General features: G+C 48.7%; 4 protein-coding genes across 4 annotated transcripts; 1 reads left to right on the plus strand and 3 right to left on the minus strand.

Moving 5' to 3' along the window:
* Positions 1-499: 499 nt before the first annotated feature.
* On the minus strand, positions 500-2,298 carry I303_101985 (uncharacterized protein; the record flags this gene model as incomplete). The annotated part of the gene is made up of 5 exons (XM_018405231.1): positions 500-1,405; positions 1,581-1,677; positions 1,791-1,822; positions 1,957-2,009; positions 2,220-2,298. The coding sequence occupies 5 exons, from the start codon at positions 2,296-2,298 to the stop codon at positions 500-502; spliced, it is 1,167 nt and encodes a 388-aa protein (XP_018265512.1).
* A 565-nt stretch (positions 2,299-2,863) lies between these two features.
* Positions 2,864-6,280, minus strand: I303_101986 (uncharacterized protein; the record flags this gene model as incomplete). The annotated part of the gene is made up of 5 exons (XM_018405230.1): positions 2,864-3,137; positions 3,205-3,531; positions 3,596-3,765; positions 3,832-3,907; positions 3,963-6,280. The coding sequence occupies 5 exons, from the start codon at positions 6,278-6,280 to the stop codon at positions 2,864-2,866; spliced, it is 3,165 nt and encodes a 1,054-aa protein (XP_018265511.1).
* A 1,549-nt stretch (positions 6,281-7,829) lies between these two features.
* Positions 7,830-10,856, plus strand: I303_101987 (uncharacterized protein; the record flags this gene model as incomplete). Its single annotated transcript, XM_018405229.1, has 5 exons — positions 7,830-7,936; positions 8,026-8,113; positions 8,254-8,322; positions 8,420-8,501; positions 8,596-10,856. The coding sequence occupies 5 exons, from the start codon at positions 7,830-7,832 to the stop codon at positions 10,854-10,856; spliced, it is 2,607 nt and encodes an 868-aa protein (XP_018265510.1).
* Positions 10,857-11,359: 503 nt separating this feature from the next.
* Positions 11,360-13,655, minus strand: I303_101988 (uncharacterized protein; the record flags this gene model as incomplete). The annotated part of the gene is made up of 6 exons (XM_018405228.1): positions 11,360-11,482; positions 11,567-11,622; positions 11,696-12,231; positions 12,336-12,656; positions 12,788-12,902; positions 13,034-13,655. The coding sequence occupies 6 exons, from the start codon at positions 13,653-13,655 to the stop codon at positions 11,360-11,362; spliced, it is 1,773 nt and encodes a 590-aa protein (XP_018265509.1).
* Between the last annotated feature and the right edge of the window lie 648 nt (positions 13,656-14,303).

The raw sequence follows: 14,303 nt of genomic DNA on the forward strand, positions 1-14,303 counted from the left end.
AAGGGGTGTTGACGACTGTCGAATTGGTGAATGGGTGAACTACGAAGATAGGAAGATTAGTTGAAATGATGGACTAATATCAAGGCGTGAATTGGCGAGTTAGACGCGGGTGCGGGGCGGAAATTGAAGTCGGATTCACTACAGTAGCGCACTAAAAGTGAAATCGTATCTTCGTATCTTCACCCTTGTATCGGACATCGACACCTCCCACTTGCACACTCGGAGGAAGGAGCAGGAGCATCCTGAGCCGTGTCAGATTTGCTGATTCTCATGCTTGTTCTTGTTCTTACTGATACATACAACGTACACGCCAAAATACGTAAAACATGATCATTCGTCTTATTCAACTTTCTAGTCAGTCCAATGCAAATGAGCTTCTTTCTCCATCTTGACTTCAGCGGGTCGGTCCTACCACAGGTGCAACGAACGCCCTGCAGAGACTGCTGGCTATCAATGACTGAATCTGACCACAACACCCATGCCATGCCCGAACCCATATCTAGACCGCAGAAGCACCACCATTCCCATGTCTTCTACCTCCTTTCCTCTTATCTTTATCTCGTCCACTCTCTTTCTCTTTATCTTTGTCCTTCTCATCCGCATCAATAGCACTCCCATTGTTACCCAGACCCGTTCCTAAGCTCCTCCGTTTCGACGCTCTTCCAGATCGATTGGTCGTTGTCGGAGTCTGTATCTGCACCGTCGCAGTCGCAGTCGCATTGTTATTCGTTTGTATCGGTATCGATACGGGAACTTGGACTTGATCGATCTCCATAGCATCTATCATCGGCCTCTTACTTCCCGTGGAATAGTTCTGAGCCGGTCCAACCGAATCTAAGCTCGTCGGCTGAGTGAACGAGACGAATGGTATGCCTGCATGCGGTATGGACGGGTTGAAGGTCGTGCTTGGCACATTTGAGGTCGAATTGGAGGTTGAAGACGATGATGCAGAACCAGCATTGTTATTCTGATTCAGGTTCAACGATGTATAAGTATGCCGATGAGATGCGTTCTTTGATGATTTCGGAAGGTGATTGAATGAAGGACGGGTATGATGGTTCGAAGGAGATGCCATAGGAGAAGAGGACATCACTCCCGATGGGGTGGGCTGATATTGATGTAAGGGGGAATCGATCGTATTCGGAGTGGAAGCGATAGGTGGGATACTCCTCGAAGATCCAGCGATCGGACTGGCACCTTCGTCTATCTTCTCTTCCTTGAGTTTGGTGGAGCTAGAGGAAGAGGGGGCGGCAGCGGCGGAAGCGAATGTCGGACCTGCAGACGCTGGTCGATTAGGTGGGTTATGACTGAGAGCTGATTTGTTGAAAGCTGGAATAGGTCGTCTGGTGGGGGGTGCGGGGGCAGGTTCGTCGGTGTCTTCAGCTGCGAATGCCGAGATGGCCGCCTGAGGATCAAGCGAAGATCAGTCACGCGACATGAGGGGAAGGGGAGAAAGAAGTGTTGAAGAGGGAGGGAAAGGAGGGAGTCAAGTAGGAAAGTCGACATTTGATTGAATGAGGTGTATGTACAGCCGTCCAAGGAAATAGACGGCGTTAGGAGCGAAGGCAAGCCATACTCACCTGTCGAGCTTCCGCCCAGTCCATCAACCTCGACAAAGCCTGTTCAGCATCCTGACCTGCGCCTATCGACGATTGCACCGTGGAAAGTACGTCGGCCCTGACACCAATGGAGAGATTAGATCAGTCAACGAATCCATTTCCATTTCGGACTTAGAATGATTGGTGGACAAAAGAATAGAGGTAGAGAAAGGTGTGGTGTGGCTAGCTTACAAGGCAGCAGAATATCCGACATTGTACGCTTGCTATATACAAAGCCATCCTCAGGTCAGTACCGTTTCTTGCGTACATTACTTGGTGCAGTACACTACAGGTTTGCCTCAAGACAGGATAAAGAAAGGAAGGGAGGGATGGATGGGTAGGAGGAATTCAGACGTACCTTCGTATATCCCAATGAGCTTTTATACAAATTCGTTATACTCAGTGCGGCGGCTATATAACGTTAAAAGTGATAGAGATAAGTATCGCAAGGTCAGCGCTTTCCTTTCTCATCTTCCATACATTTAACACCGGTCAATCTGTTAGATTTCAGAGTAGGGTGGCAACTTGATCTACCACAGTCTTTCCAGTCCCAAAGTCGCCTGACCTTCACCCAATGATATAGTCGAAGAGGCAAATCAAGTTGGATTGCCTATGACTCACCTCTGAACTTATCTCCCATATCCCGCTCAGCATCCGCTAATCCAGGCGGTAACGTACTTCCGAGCGTCGACAAATCCATGATGCCGTATAGTCGGTGATAGTGATGGTTGGCAGTCGGAAGAAGGATCAGGTAATATGATATGTACAAGAGACCAAAAGAGTAACAAGATGACTGATGATTGTATCTTATGGTAATTGACTGATTGATGATTGATTACTCGTAAACGCACGTAAGAAGGGAGGACTCAAAGGTTGACTAGCAAACAACGAAGGATTGAATCATTAAGGGAAACATCATCCAATTTAGATGGGTCACTCATTTAAATCGCGCATCCATCGCCTCGGTCTCATCAATTAGACAGACTGACATTCAGACGTGTTGTTTGCATCTTTGCATCTGTATTGCCATTGTACATTCCATGCATACGTGTACGTATCATATCGTCATGTCGCCCATTATTAGATTATATTGCACAACTCGCAGACAACAGGAGACAGCTTGAGGACATTTCAAAAAGATGTGTGCAAAATACTTATAAGGACAAGTAACTGTAATCGTTCATTCGTTCGTTCATTATCTGCTTACACCAAAAAGACCATTTCATCACACCTAAATCAATGTCCGTGGGTATCAACACGCCCACCTATCTTCGGGTACGTCCCGGCTGCTCATTCGGGTCCGGGGGACCCGCCACGTAGAAACTTTCCATCAATTCATTCCAACGGTCCTCCCAATGCGCATGAATATCGCTCAGTACAGGGACTGACCTCTCTGTTCTGGGTAATCTCGCTCTGTGCCTTTGCCCCAGTACTGGTCCTCCATCTCTGATCATAGGTACCGAATCGGCCGCCGGACCGATGCTGCTGAAATAGTCGGTGTAAGTCGGTGGAGGAGGTCGTCTTCTGACCTCGTATGTCCTATAAAAATCTGAATCAGCCCTCGTCGTGTACGAAACCCAAATCGGTTATCGATCAAGACACTTACACTGCAGGATCGAAAGGGTTAACATGATCCACGTTCTCCCAATCACCATACATCATGAAATGTCTATCGGCTGGTTCCTCCTCAAGTTGAAGTGACCCATAAACAGCTGCTGGGGTCGGGGGACGGTTTTGACGGACCTGACGGAAGAGACTCAAAGACGAATCGAAGCTATCCATCAGATTTGCGAGGGGTGGTACTGGGAATACCGGAGTTGGACTGGCTCCCCTATGATCTCGCTCGACAACTGTTCCGCGCAATGAGGCAGGACCGAACAGTTCTGGAGGGATCAGAGCACCGCCTGAGTGTTCCTTGTGAATCTTCCAGCATCTACCAGTTCAATTGGACGACCGTTAGTCGGCTAAATCACCGAGCGCAAAAGGACAAGACTCACTCTTCTCTCTCCTTGAATTCAGGCAGCCCTTCCCATTCACCTTCCACTGCAATCTTATTATCGATCCACTTCCTGATCAGATTCTCAAGGGTGCGAGCAGGCGTGAGTGGATCATGTCGGTCGATTTTCACTCGGCAAGTAGGGCAGTTCGCTCGACCGCCACTTGCTGCCTACATACATATAAAGAACAAAAGATCAGCTGCATGAAGTTCAAGTCGAGTGGATCTGACACTCACTCTGATCGTGATCCACTGTACACCGCATGCTCCACATAAAGCATGACCACAAGGGGTGACTTGATGAGGAGAAACCCTTTGTAGCGATAAGACGTTAGCCCTGACATGGTGCTAATCAATAGTTTACTTACATGATATTCATACAGACCGGACAAGTCATCTCCTCCTCAAGACCATCTTCGAATTGGGTGTTCCGACTTGCCAAGAGAGCAGGCGGACGAACAGCTTCTCTCGGTTCGTCGGAAGTGGATCGGTGTCTCTCGGATGATTTCTTGACCCGAGGGGGTCGAGGACCCTCAGGATGTCGGTTACGCTCGTGCGCACGATCAGGCACAACAGCGGCAGGGGCAGTACCCTCTAAAATAGGGTGATGAGTCTCATCATCCGGATTTGCCACAACCAGTGGCCGTGTGGATCTCGATTGAGGTGCTACAGCTGTGCTGTCCGTTGCAGTCGTCCTATGAGCTCGATGTTGAAACTCCGGTGCCGTAGCTCGGAGAGGCTGTGGTTGTGGAGCTGCAGGTACCTCCACACTGCGGGCAGAATGTGATGAACCTCTACTTCTTTCGCCACTCCCGGATACAGGAGCTGAAGGGGTCGCTCGCGATGTTGTGCTCTCTCTTCTGCTTCTATGCTCCTCTGGTCTTGTCTGAGGTGTCTGTCCTCGTGAGAGGACTTGTGATTGTGGGTGTTCTTGGGGTTGAGTAGGTGCTTGTGCTCTCGGTTGTGAGTGAGGCTCCCAAGGGACTGGTCGAGACTCGTCAAGCTCATCTGGATCTTGATACCTTCTTGTCCTTCTTCGATCTTCAGGGCCCGCAACAGGAGACGACGATCTTCTCGGGTCCACTTCACCCCTGATCGATCGATTGCCTAAACTGCCGTAATGGGGTTTGGTCTGACGAAGCAGTTGATGCTGTCTTCGGTTCTCCTCAGCCTGTTCTCTGGCGTGAATCTGATAGATAGTATCGAATTCCGTTGTGTACGGCGCAGGTGAATCCGGTCTTCGACCATTATCGTATACACCCGGCGCAACAACCCTTCTACCATAAGTGTCTGGAGTATTGTATGACAAACCCGTGTTTGGGTATTTTGGAGGAGATCTCGGCGGAAGCGAGACATTCGGATTGGGTAAGGCATTAACAGCAAGCGGAGGATAGCGTTGCATCATTCGATTTCGGTGATCAATCGACGTCTCCTGTGGAACTGTAGTTGGTGCGGTTGGCTGACTTGAGCCTGCGTTACCGTGCCCGGCAGAAGGTCTTTCGGGAGGTACGGCTACTGATTGTGGTCTTCTCGAAGACCTTCTGTGCTGCGTAGACTCCCTTTGAGTCGGTGTAGTTGCGGCGGTTGTTTGACTGGAAATGGGCTGGTTGTGCTCGTTCGCAATTCGTACGGGCGTGATGGCTGATGAGTGATCTCTTGAAGGTGTATGTCGCTCAGACCCTCTCTGCGTCGGAGTAGCTGAAGCAGTGGATTGACTTGGATCTGGATTGCCCTGCTCAATTGCAAACCGTTCGGGAAAGATGGCTATCGAGTGGCGTCTTACAGATGCCGTCGGATAATGATGATGATGATGCGAGGACTCCCTCTGGGTGGGCGTAGAAGAGCGTGTTGGCGTAGGTGCCGGTGTGATTGTATCTAGTTGTGTATGTGTATGTCTCGGACGATGCCTCGAAGGGCGGCTGTGATTCTCCACGTGATCAGCGGGCAGTTCCCAGGTGACCGATCTTCGTCTTGCGCGAGGATCGGGGCGGGCTGTGCTTGTTTGAGTATGGGTTGGCTGTGTTGGATTTACAGTTGCTTGATTGGCCAGTATTGAGTGACTTGGGGAATGCTGAGGGGCTACAGGTGTCGCAGAGCTGTTTGATGTAGTCCTTTGTGGTGGAGGTTGGGCGTGGTGTTGAGATTCTGGCTGATGAGATGTCGTCACTTGCGATGAAAGTCTTGAGATTGGTTGGGCAGTATGAGCCCGAGGTCCTGCAGTAGGTAGCTGAGCGGCTCCCGTATTTTCAGCGCTGATAGTCGGGACGGATACTGAATGGCGGCGAGCTCGATAATCTGGTTGATAAGTCGTAGTCGTATGGCCTGATCCGGAGACCTCGACTCTGACCCTTTCGCAGGCCTCTCTGGGGTTTATAGATATCGATAGTGGCCGATTTGAGGATACATGGAAACGGTGATAAGCTTGATCGAGCGAATAATCGGACGCTTGCGCTTGAGCAGTGTGTGGGGATCGAGTTTGAGTAGGGGGTACAACAGCTGGAGGGAAAACTTGTCGATGCGCAGATGATCGGAGGCGAATTAGTTGATCTTCTCCAGTGAACGCAGAGTTGGATTGAGTCAATCGATTATTAGAATGTAAGACGGGTGAAGAACGAGTGTTATATATCTGATCAGAATGAAGAGGAAGATGAAAGATATTTGAACTAGATGAATTTGATGGTTGCATGGTGAAAAGGGGGAAGCACTGAAAAGAAGCAAGAAGCAAGTGAGTGAGTGAGTGAGTGAGTGAGCGTATGGTGGGAATGCAGGGCAAAGCGATGGCACCGTAGCGTGGGGCAAGCTAGTACAAAGGTCGTGTTACTCTGTGTGTGTGTGTGTGATTGATGGTAACTGATGTGTATAGACAGTACTCGTATGGATGGTGAGTGGCACAGGATAAAGGAAGGTAAAGGTAGAAGAAAGGATGAAGAATTGAAAGCGAGGTTAGAAATGATAAATTACCAATTTGTATGCGATGCAACCCTTCAAAGGCAGTATCAGTTGTCGCCGCTGCATGCATCCATACGTACGTACTGGGTCATGAGTCGAATCGACTAGAATAGACATACGTACATGTCTACATGCAATGCTTACGCACGCATCATTAGGCAATGTTGAAGCGAAGTGCCGAAGGGTGGCGGTGGCATTTGTGGCGATGTCACTGGATTGAGGATGTTCACCGAGCTCGATGAAATCAGTGAGAGTCTTACAGCATTATCTTGTTGTATCTGATCAGTCAGGTGAGATACGTAATGTAATAGCCACCATACCGCGGGACAGCTCTGAACATGCATATTCTTAATCGTATCGCATGATTTTGACTGAATCGAGGATGAAGCTTCAGTCCACTCGGCAACATGATTGCTAATTTACCGTATCCAAACAGCTTGAACGTCATTGCGCTGATAAAATCTTATTTACAGTAGTATCAAAATCTTTTCGCCTAAATTTTGCGATCATTTCTTTGAGATCATGACCTCACAGACCGACTCAGACAATACAGTTAAGCTATGTCCTTCTTTTCAGCGAAGATGGCGTTTTTCTTCCAGATCTCAGCGTCATCCAGTAGCTTATATTTTGACTTCCCTTCACCTTCGACAACGCTCAACCCTTTTATCGGCCGAGCGGTGGGCAGTATCGTATAAGACCGTACGATGCTATTGTGACAATCTCTCGTCGCTCTCGAAGTGATGCAGTATGATCGTGACGTAAGGCTACTACAGACTTCAAAAGTCAGCTCGAGGTAAAAGGAAGTGACCTCAAGACCTAGTCGCTTGAAAGGATAAATGACGAGCTCAAACCTCAGATTCCCACAAATTTGCATTTGCTTTGAATTATTCGGAATCTCACACGCATGAGATTTATAGATATCAGCTTTATTCGGATTGCAGTAGTCTGTCTCCTTCAGCCAGGGGCCGTACACAGTATTGAACGCTCGACGAACAGATATGTATATATGCGAGCGATGATTAGTTCTTCTTTATCTTTCGGATGATTGGGGGTTTTACCCATCCCCCGCTACAGAGCATCATAGTGCTGCATTTGCCACTGCCACTTCGCATCCACTACATACAGCGCCCATCTCAAATCAACTCGAGGATCTCTACTCATAGATCCATCACCCATCGCTAACCCTATTGTCATTGCCACTGCCGTTATATCGCCACCGCCACTGTTGTACTCCTGTACCCTACTCTCGCACACTGAGTACCCATATACCAATCTAGAAAGACCCGATGCCGCACGTTCAGCCATACGAAACTTCCCCTGAGCGCGCGGTAGGTCGTTATACTGCTGCGAATGGCGGCTCAAAGCCTCCGAATTTCCTGCAGAAGCTATACGAGTGAGTGCATCCCACGTTATACATTGTCGTCACAACAGAGGTCCGCCCACGATGGAGTCGACTGATGGAACTGAGACCATTGTGCGCAGCTTCTTGTCGCTCGATCCGCATCCATGTCCTGAAAGTATGTACTGGGCTTCCGATTCTAAGCAATTAGTCATCGCCCAGCCGGAGAAGGTGAGTCCCGACATCCTTCATCAACAATACACCTCACCACCCCCCTCCCCCTTACGAGGCGTTGAAAAAGCTGGACTGGTTGTAGTGTAGTGTGATCGAGCAACGGCTGATGACGACTGGACGATTGGAATGTGCTGTAGCTCGCTAAAGAAGTCTTACCGAAGTTGTTCAAACACGACAAGATAGCTTCATTCGGCCGACAGTTGAATGTGAGTTCCAAGCTCCACCACACCACAATTCCGCCACATTATGTACATATGATCTGCCAATAGCAGCTGAATGAGCAAGCATCTCAATACAATATAGATATATGGCTTCTCGAGACTATTTCCGGGAAGACAGTTCAAAGATGCCAACGGTAATATCTCAGACGCCAGCGTTTGGGCACGTGAGTACAAAGAACAATTTGCATATAATCATGGAGCATCTCTCTCCAATCCAACATAAAATCCGAGACTGTGCTGATTCTTTTTACGCTACAGACCCAACTTTGAACAGACTTTCCACACCAACAGATTTGTTGAGTATCAAACGCCGGGCCCCACCCAAATTGATCCGCACGCGAAGACTAGCCAATGGGGAAATCATCAAGACGAAAGCAAGTCAGAACGTCATCGAGAAAGCCAGACAACTGAAGCAGGACATGTTAGTCTCCAAAACGAAGACCCATCCTCAATTCGGCCGTAGTACAAACAATAAGCTTGGAGGAGAAACAATCTACAACACTAATGATTCCTCGCGGAATGGAGATCTCAATACCAACGCTGTCGACCAACATCAACCAGCGTCAACCTGGGACAATCCCCAAGCAATGCAAGCTAACTCGGCGTACGAGCCTTCTTTGTCTGCCCAAATGAGAAGAAACGATACCTTCTTATCTGACATCACAGAGTACACCGAGCCCCAAACCTCCTCGAATTCAACTGATTCTGTCTGGCCAAACAGTATTCCCCACTTGACTCCTTCCTTCCAAACATCCCCTTTAAATGGGATTGGGAATGCGACTATCCAGCCTCTCGCGTATTCCGAACAGCAGGGTTTAGCCGCAACCCCAGTGACAGCCACTACACTCACGAGCTCTTACGACACTAGTAAGCCCCTCTTGAATCCATTGACGACTATAAGCGAGCGTTTGTGGTCCTCCTGTCCCGCCTCGATACACACTTCGCCAAGTGCAAAGCATACTTCGTTGCCTATCAAATCGACATGGAGCCACAGCGCCTCCATCAACAATAACAATGCCAATAGCAATTCTCCCAAGAATTCGGGAGCACTCTTTGATACTAGTGACTTATTGACATTGACCTCTTCTATCGATACGTATCCGCAACAAGACTTGTCCTCACTATCCTTCCAAAGTAATGCAAACGCGAGATCGAAAATCAATACTGACACCAACATCAATCATTTTCAAGCCGATTCTGCGATTGGCACGCATAATGCAATTCCCAAAGGTTCGTTCCCTCTTGCTGTCAGCCCTAGTGTTATGCCTCAAGGAGGACTTCAACCAAGCAGGATTGCTGCGCCCGCCGCGCCGATCCCTTCTCACCTCCTCCAGACACAGGCTGAAAGACAGCTTATCAACCCATCAATTCGGCCACAAGGGATGACCATACAGACGAATGGAGCTGGACCTTTCAGAAGTCCGATCTCCACTTCAGGTTTGTCCTCAAGCTGGAACAAAAATGTCAGTACCAACAGTCTTTGGAGCAACAATACTGGGCTTGGGACTGGACCTCCGTGCCCGAGCGGAAAACCAATGATTCTGGGTAACAATGGGAACGGTACAATCGATCCTCGATGGATCAGCCCGATCAACTCGGAATGGTCTACTCCAAGTATCACTCGAAACGCCTCACCCACTCACACGCACACCCACACCCACACGCACATTCATGACCAACAGCCACACTCATACTCACACACCCAATTTCAGGCTTATACGCCCTCATACGCCTCATCGATCGCACCAACGGCAACCGCGATCGCAACGGCGTCGACCACAGCAGCGACCTCTACGGCTTCTTCGCCCCAGCTGACCGGATACAAGGTTACTGATCCCACATATCCAAATGATGCACCTCCGCCTGCCTTTGTGTGGTACAACCCCACTCATCTGAGCCAAATGAGTCAGACCAATGTGGCACCATTCAATCTGACTCCCTACCCGGGAAAACACATAGGTCAGGACGCCTCGCTCTCAGCTAATGCGTTCCATACGGGCTTCGGTGAGGGTATGGGCTCAGGACTTGGTATGGGTATAAGCCATTCCTTCGAGAGTGGCAGTGGCAGTACAAATGATGCTCAATCAGATTATCAAATGAGCGCTCCAGGACTTCCTTCGCCGAAATCACTCTCGATTTCGCTTCCGCGAATGTTCGCTGATGGGGATGAACACGACCCCCTCGATCTATCACAAAGTCAAAGCCAGGACCAGGACCAGGATCAGCATCACGAAGGCACCGACCAACGACATACTGAGGGATTCAACCTCAAGAGACCGGAGCAAGTGCCAATTGGACTGGCCCAAGATACAGATATGCTTCAAGGTGATCTTCAACCTGCTCCTGCTCCTGCTCCCGCTCCCGCTTCCGCTTCTCTCAACCCATTACTCAACCTGCCTCAAACTCCTTTAACGTCAGCCTTGACAAGGCATACTATTCAGATCCCGAACAGCAGTATTAAGGCTGACGATCCCTTGAGTTATTCTACGGCTGGTACGGGATATAAATGGTTTGAATGACATCGGCTCCCCTGTCTTTCTGATGGAAAGACATCGTCTTGGCGGACCATCAACAGATGGGAACAAATGTGCATCGACTATCCGTTCAAGGGAATTGGGACATGTGATATATCGTAGCTCAGCTAATCGTCACTTCGGGATAACTTTCGCTGTTACCACGGATTCCACTGTAGCATATTTGACTTCACTGGTCGTGCTGAATTTGTGTAGTCTGGATGGTCGATTGCAATATGTACGAGTACATGTTTATGTATATGCTATGTGATACTTCAACATTGTGCTCGGTCTGCTCAGATCGAGCCAATAGAAAAACTTGAGATGGAAGACATGAAACAGAAAGAGTTGTGGATACATCTAGAAGAAATACAACATATTGATTAAATCTGTCACACATATCCTTATTATCCGCTTTGATTTACATTTCTAATTTACCCTACTTCTGTCCGCAGCAAGCGATTGCCTCTTGTCTATGATTCTTGCAATCATGCTCAATCTACGGCAATCTATGTCCCTCCTTTCCCACATGCTTCGCTGACCAATAAGCCCTGATGTTCTCCTACATTTACTGATTCACCTTTAAGCCCCTTCACATCTCCCAAAACCAGAACCGTCAGATCCTTGCCGTACTAAATTAATCATTCATTCGAATAGATTAGCTTTGACCAAGTCGAACGTCTTTTCTGTCCTGGAGGACCTTCAGACAAACTCACAACACATCCGGTATCTATACCTTTACTAAACGGCTTGATATCCAGTCCCCGGCCAGCTGAACAGCCGAACGATCAGCGAATCAGTCCAATTACAGTCCAATGAACCGATGCAGCGTTATCTTCACTCACCCGCATGACCATAGACGATCGTTACAGGCGAACAACCCAGATCTGCCGAACTATCCATCTCTTCAACGGCCGAAGTCGGTGACCCAGGTTTCTGTCTCTTCTCCTCCTCACCTGCGTATACTTCTAAATTATCTCGAGTATTTTCCGTTTTATGTCCTTTACATCGTTTGAGTTCCTTATTCCAGACCTCGCTCCACGGTGTACCCTTCTTACTGCTCTTGGTAACCTTGCCCCGTTTCTTGCCTTTCATATACACGCTCCGCATTTCAATCAGATTCCAGGGTACAGTATTCTGCGGAACGTCCAGTAAAATCGACATCTCCTGGGAATTCCTTATCGATTCTTCACCCATTCCCATATCGTAGTTCGACGCCGAGACATTCGAGAACTGAATTAGGGGTTGGATGTTTGCGGAGGACGGTTTCGTAGGGTCGAAAGGTAATAATCCCGCGTGCACGACTATCGTGTGTAGTGTTGGTAAATGCAGTACCAGGGGAAGATCTAGGATATATTGGAAGAGGTCGTCCGGCATATTCCTAAGTAGAGCAGCGTCAGTATAGCCAGTCTCTCGATCACCAATCACCAAACAAAGTTCGTCAGGGCGTTGAGACATTGTGACATTGACCTCGACAAAGCTTACCTAGCAAGTTCCCAATGTTCAGATTTCCACTTCCACCCCTTCGGCCAACCCTTGCCATGCTTCTGCAATTCTTTCGAAGCTGATTTCTCGTCGTCGAATGATAGACTATCAATATACGCTGGCCAGTCTTTACCGCCAGCCCATTCCATCCACGATCTCCATTGGACGACCGCTTGATCATGGTTCCCTCTCACTCCCAGAATCTCATGGTCCCGCATCCACGTCAAGACTTCCGTATTCTTAGGTCCTTTAGCTATCAGGTCGCCAACGTGAATCAGACGGTCTGTTGAGGGGTTGTACGAGATCTTGTCCATAAGGCGTCTGTACAATGGAGAAGCTGAAATGGTTAGTCTATTTACCTCGCGTGTCAGGAGAGGGAGAGCGAAAGTCATGAGGAGTGACAATTTGCCAGGAGAATTCCGGAATGGGAATGATGATGATAAATTACTTACAGTAAGGGATCGTACGATCCGTGGATATCACCAATGAATATCAACCTCTTGTTGGTCGATTCGATATCGATAGAACCAGGGGGAAGTACCTTGTACAACTTGTATCGGTCAAAGTCTGTCACAGGGGAGAATGTATCAGCATTGTTAAGTCATCACCCAACAGCTTCAGCCGCAATTTGAGAGATATAAGAGATCTATGCGGTGCACCGAGCTGCGAACAAACAACGTTCAGAGGGGAACACTCACCGATCTCAGGCTTCTTCATATTCAAATCCTCTGGGGTCGTCTCCTCATCCGTCTCACTATCACTATCACTTCCATTACCGCCATCGCCCTCACTTCCATCGGCATTTGGGTCTACATTATCGGTCTCCGAGGCTTCTCCTTGATTGCCTGGAAGTACCACCTGATCGGACAGACTGGATATCTCAGCATGACTCCCACCCCCGAAGACAGCTTTCAACCCTTCCCTTCCACCCGCACTCATCAAGCCGACCGAGGAGGTGCTGGTGGAAGCCATGAATGTGATCGAGAGTAAAAAGATCGAGATGATAGCCACGGACCCCGCTCTTCTTATCACCAGAGACAACGAGGAATCAGATGAAGATGAAGATGACCTATAGCTGTGGTTGTGGTTGAGATCGCTAAGTGTGGTGGGTGTGGGAAGTAATTCGTCGAGTATAGATGGTTTTGATCGTTTCAAGTTAGGCCGTAGATCCATATGCCCTGGTCGCCGAGAGTCCCTGCGGAGATGTCGTTCAGGGGATGGTGATGTGGATGGGGAAGGGAGCTGAGAGGGTGATGGCGGTGTGTTCGTGGTCGTGTTTGGGTTGATGGGCGGATCGTAGCTTGGTGGAGGGGACGACATGGCTCCCCTTTGATCGAAGCGTCTATGTCTCTTTCTATGTACGCCGAGATCTCCCTATGTGCACGGCACAGCGACTCCTTCCCATGTCTGAGCAGTGTCGCGCGAGTCGAAAGTCTAGTAGTGTCCGGAGTCTGAGGAGGAACGGTGATCCAAGCTCTCAAGAAGATATCGATTAAGAAGCTTTGTTTTTATATATGTCTTCAGTCGGACTTTTCGCAGCTGAATCAGGTTTTGTTTACCCGATCTGCGTCGATGACAGCATAATTTGACTCCAAACAAATCGGGTACTCACTCTATATGGTCTGATACTCCTGACCTGTCAGAATTGAGACACAACTATGCATCGTTCCACCCACCTACGAACCAGACCTGAATGGGTGTTACAATCATTTCACCGTTCAACAAGCAGAAGAAGCGAAAGGAGCACTCAGATCGGGTGGATAACGGCCTTCTCCACGCACGTTCGACGCATCTACTCAACGACGAAGACGCTGATGGAGGACTCTGCGGTCATCCACGATATTCGCTCTGACGAATAGTGTCAATGATCTACGTACAACTGCTGAATCTGTGCTGATGGGATGCACGTTCGTGTCAGACCTATGCCATGCATGTTACAGTATACCAATCGTTGAAAGTTGTTTTCAT

Source organism: Kwoniella dejecticola, chromosome 2, assembly GCF_000512565.2.
Source record: "Kwoniella dejecticola CBS 10117 chromosome 2, complete sequence".
Lineage (NCBI taxonomy): Eukaryota > Fungi > Basidiomycota > Tremellomycetes > Tremellales > Cryptococcaceae > Kwoniella > Kwoniella dejecticola.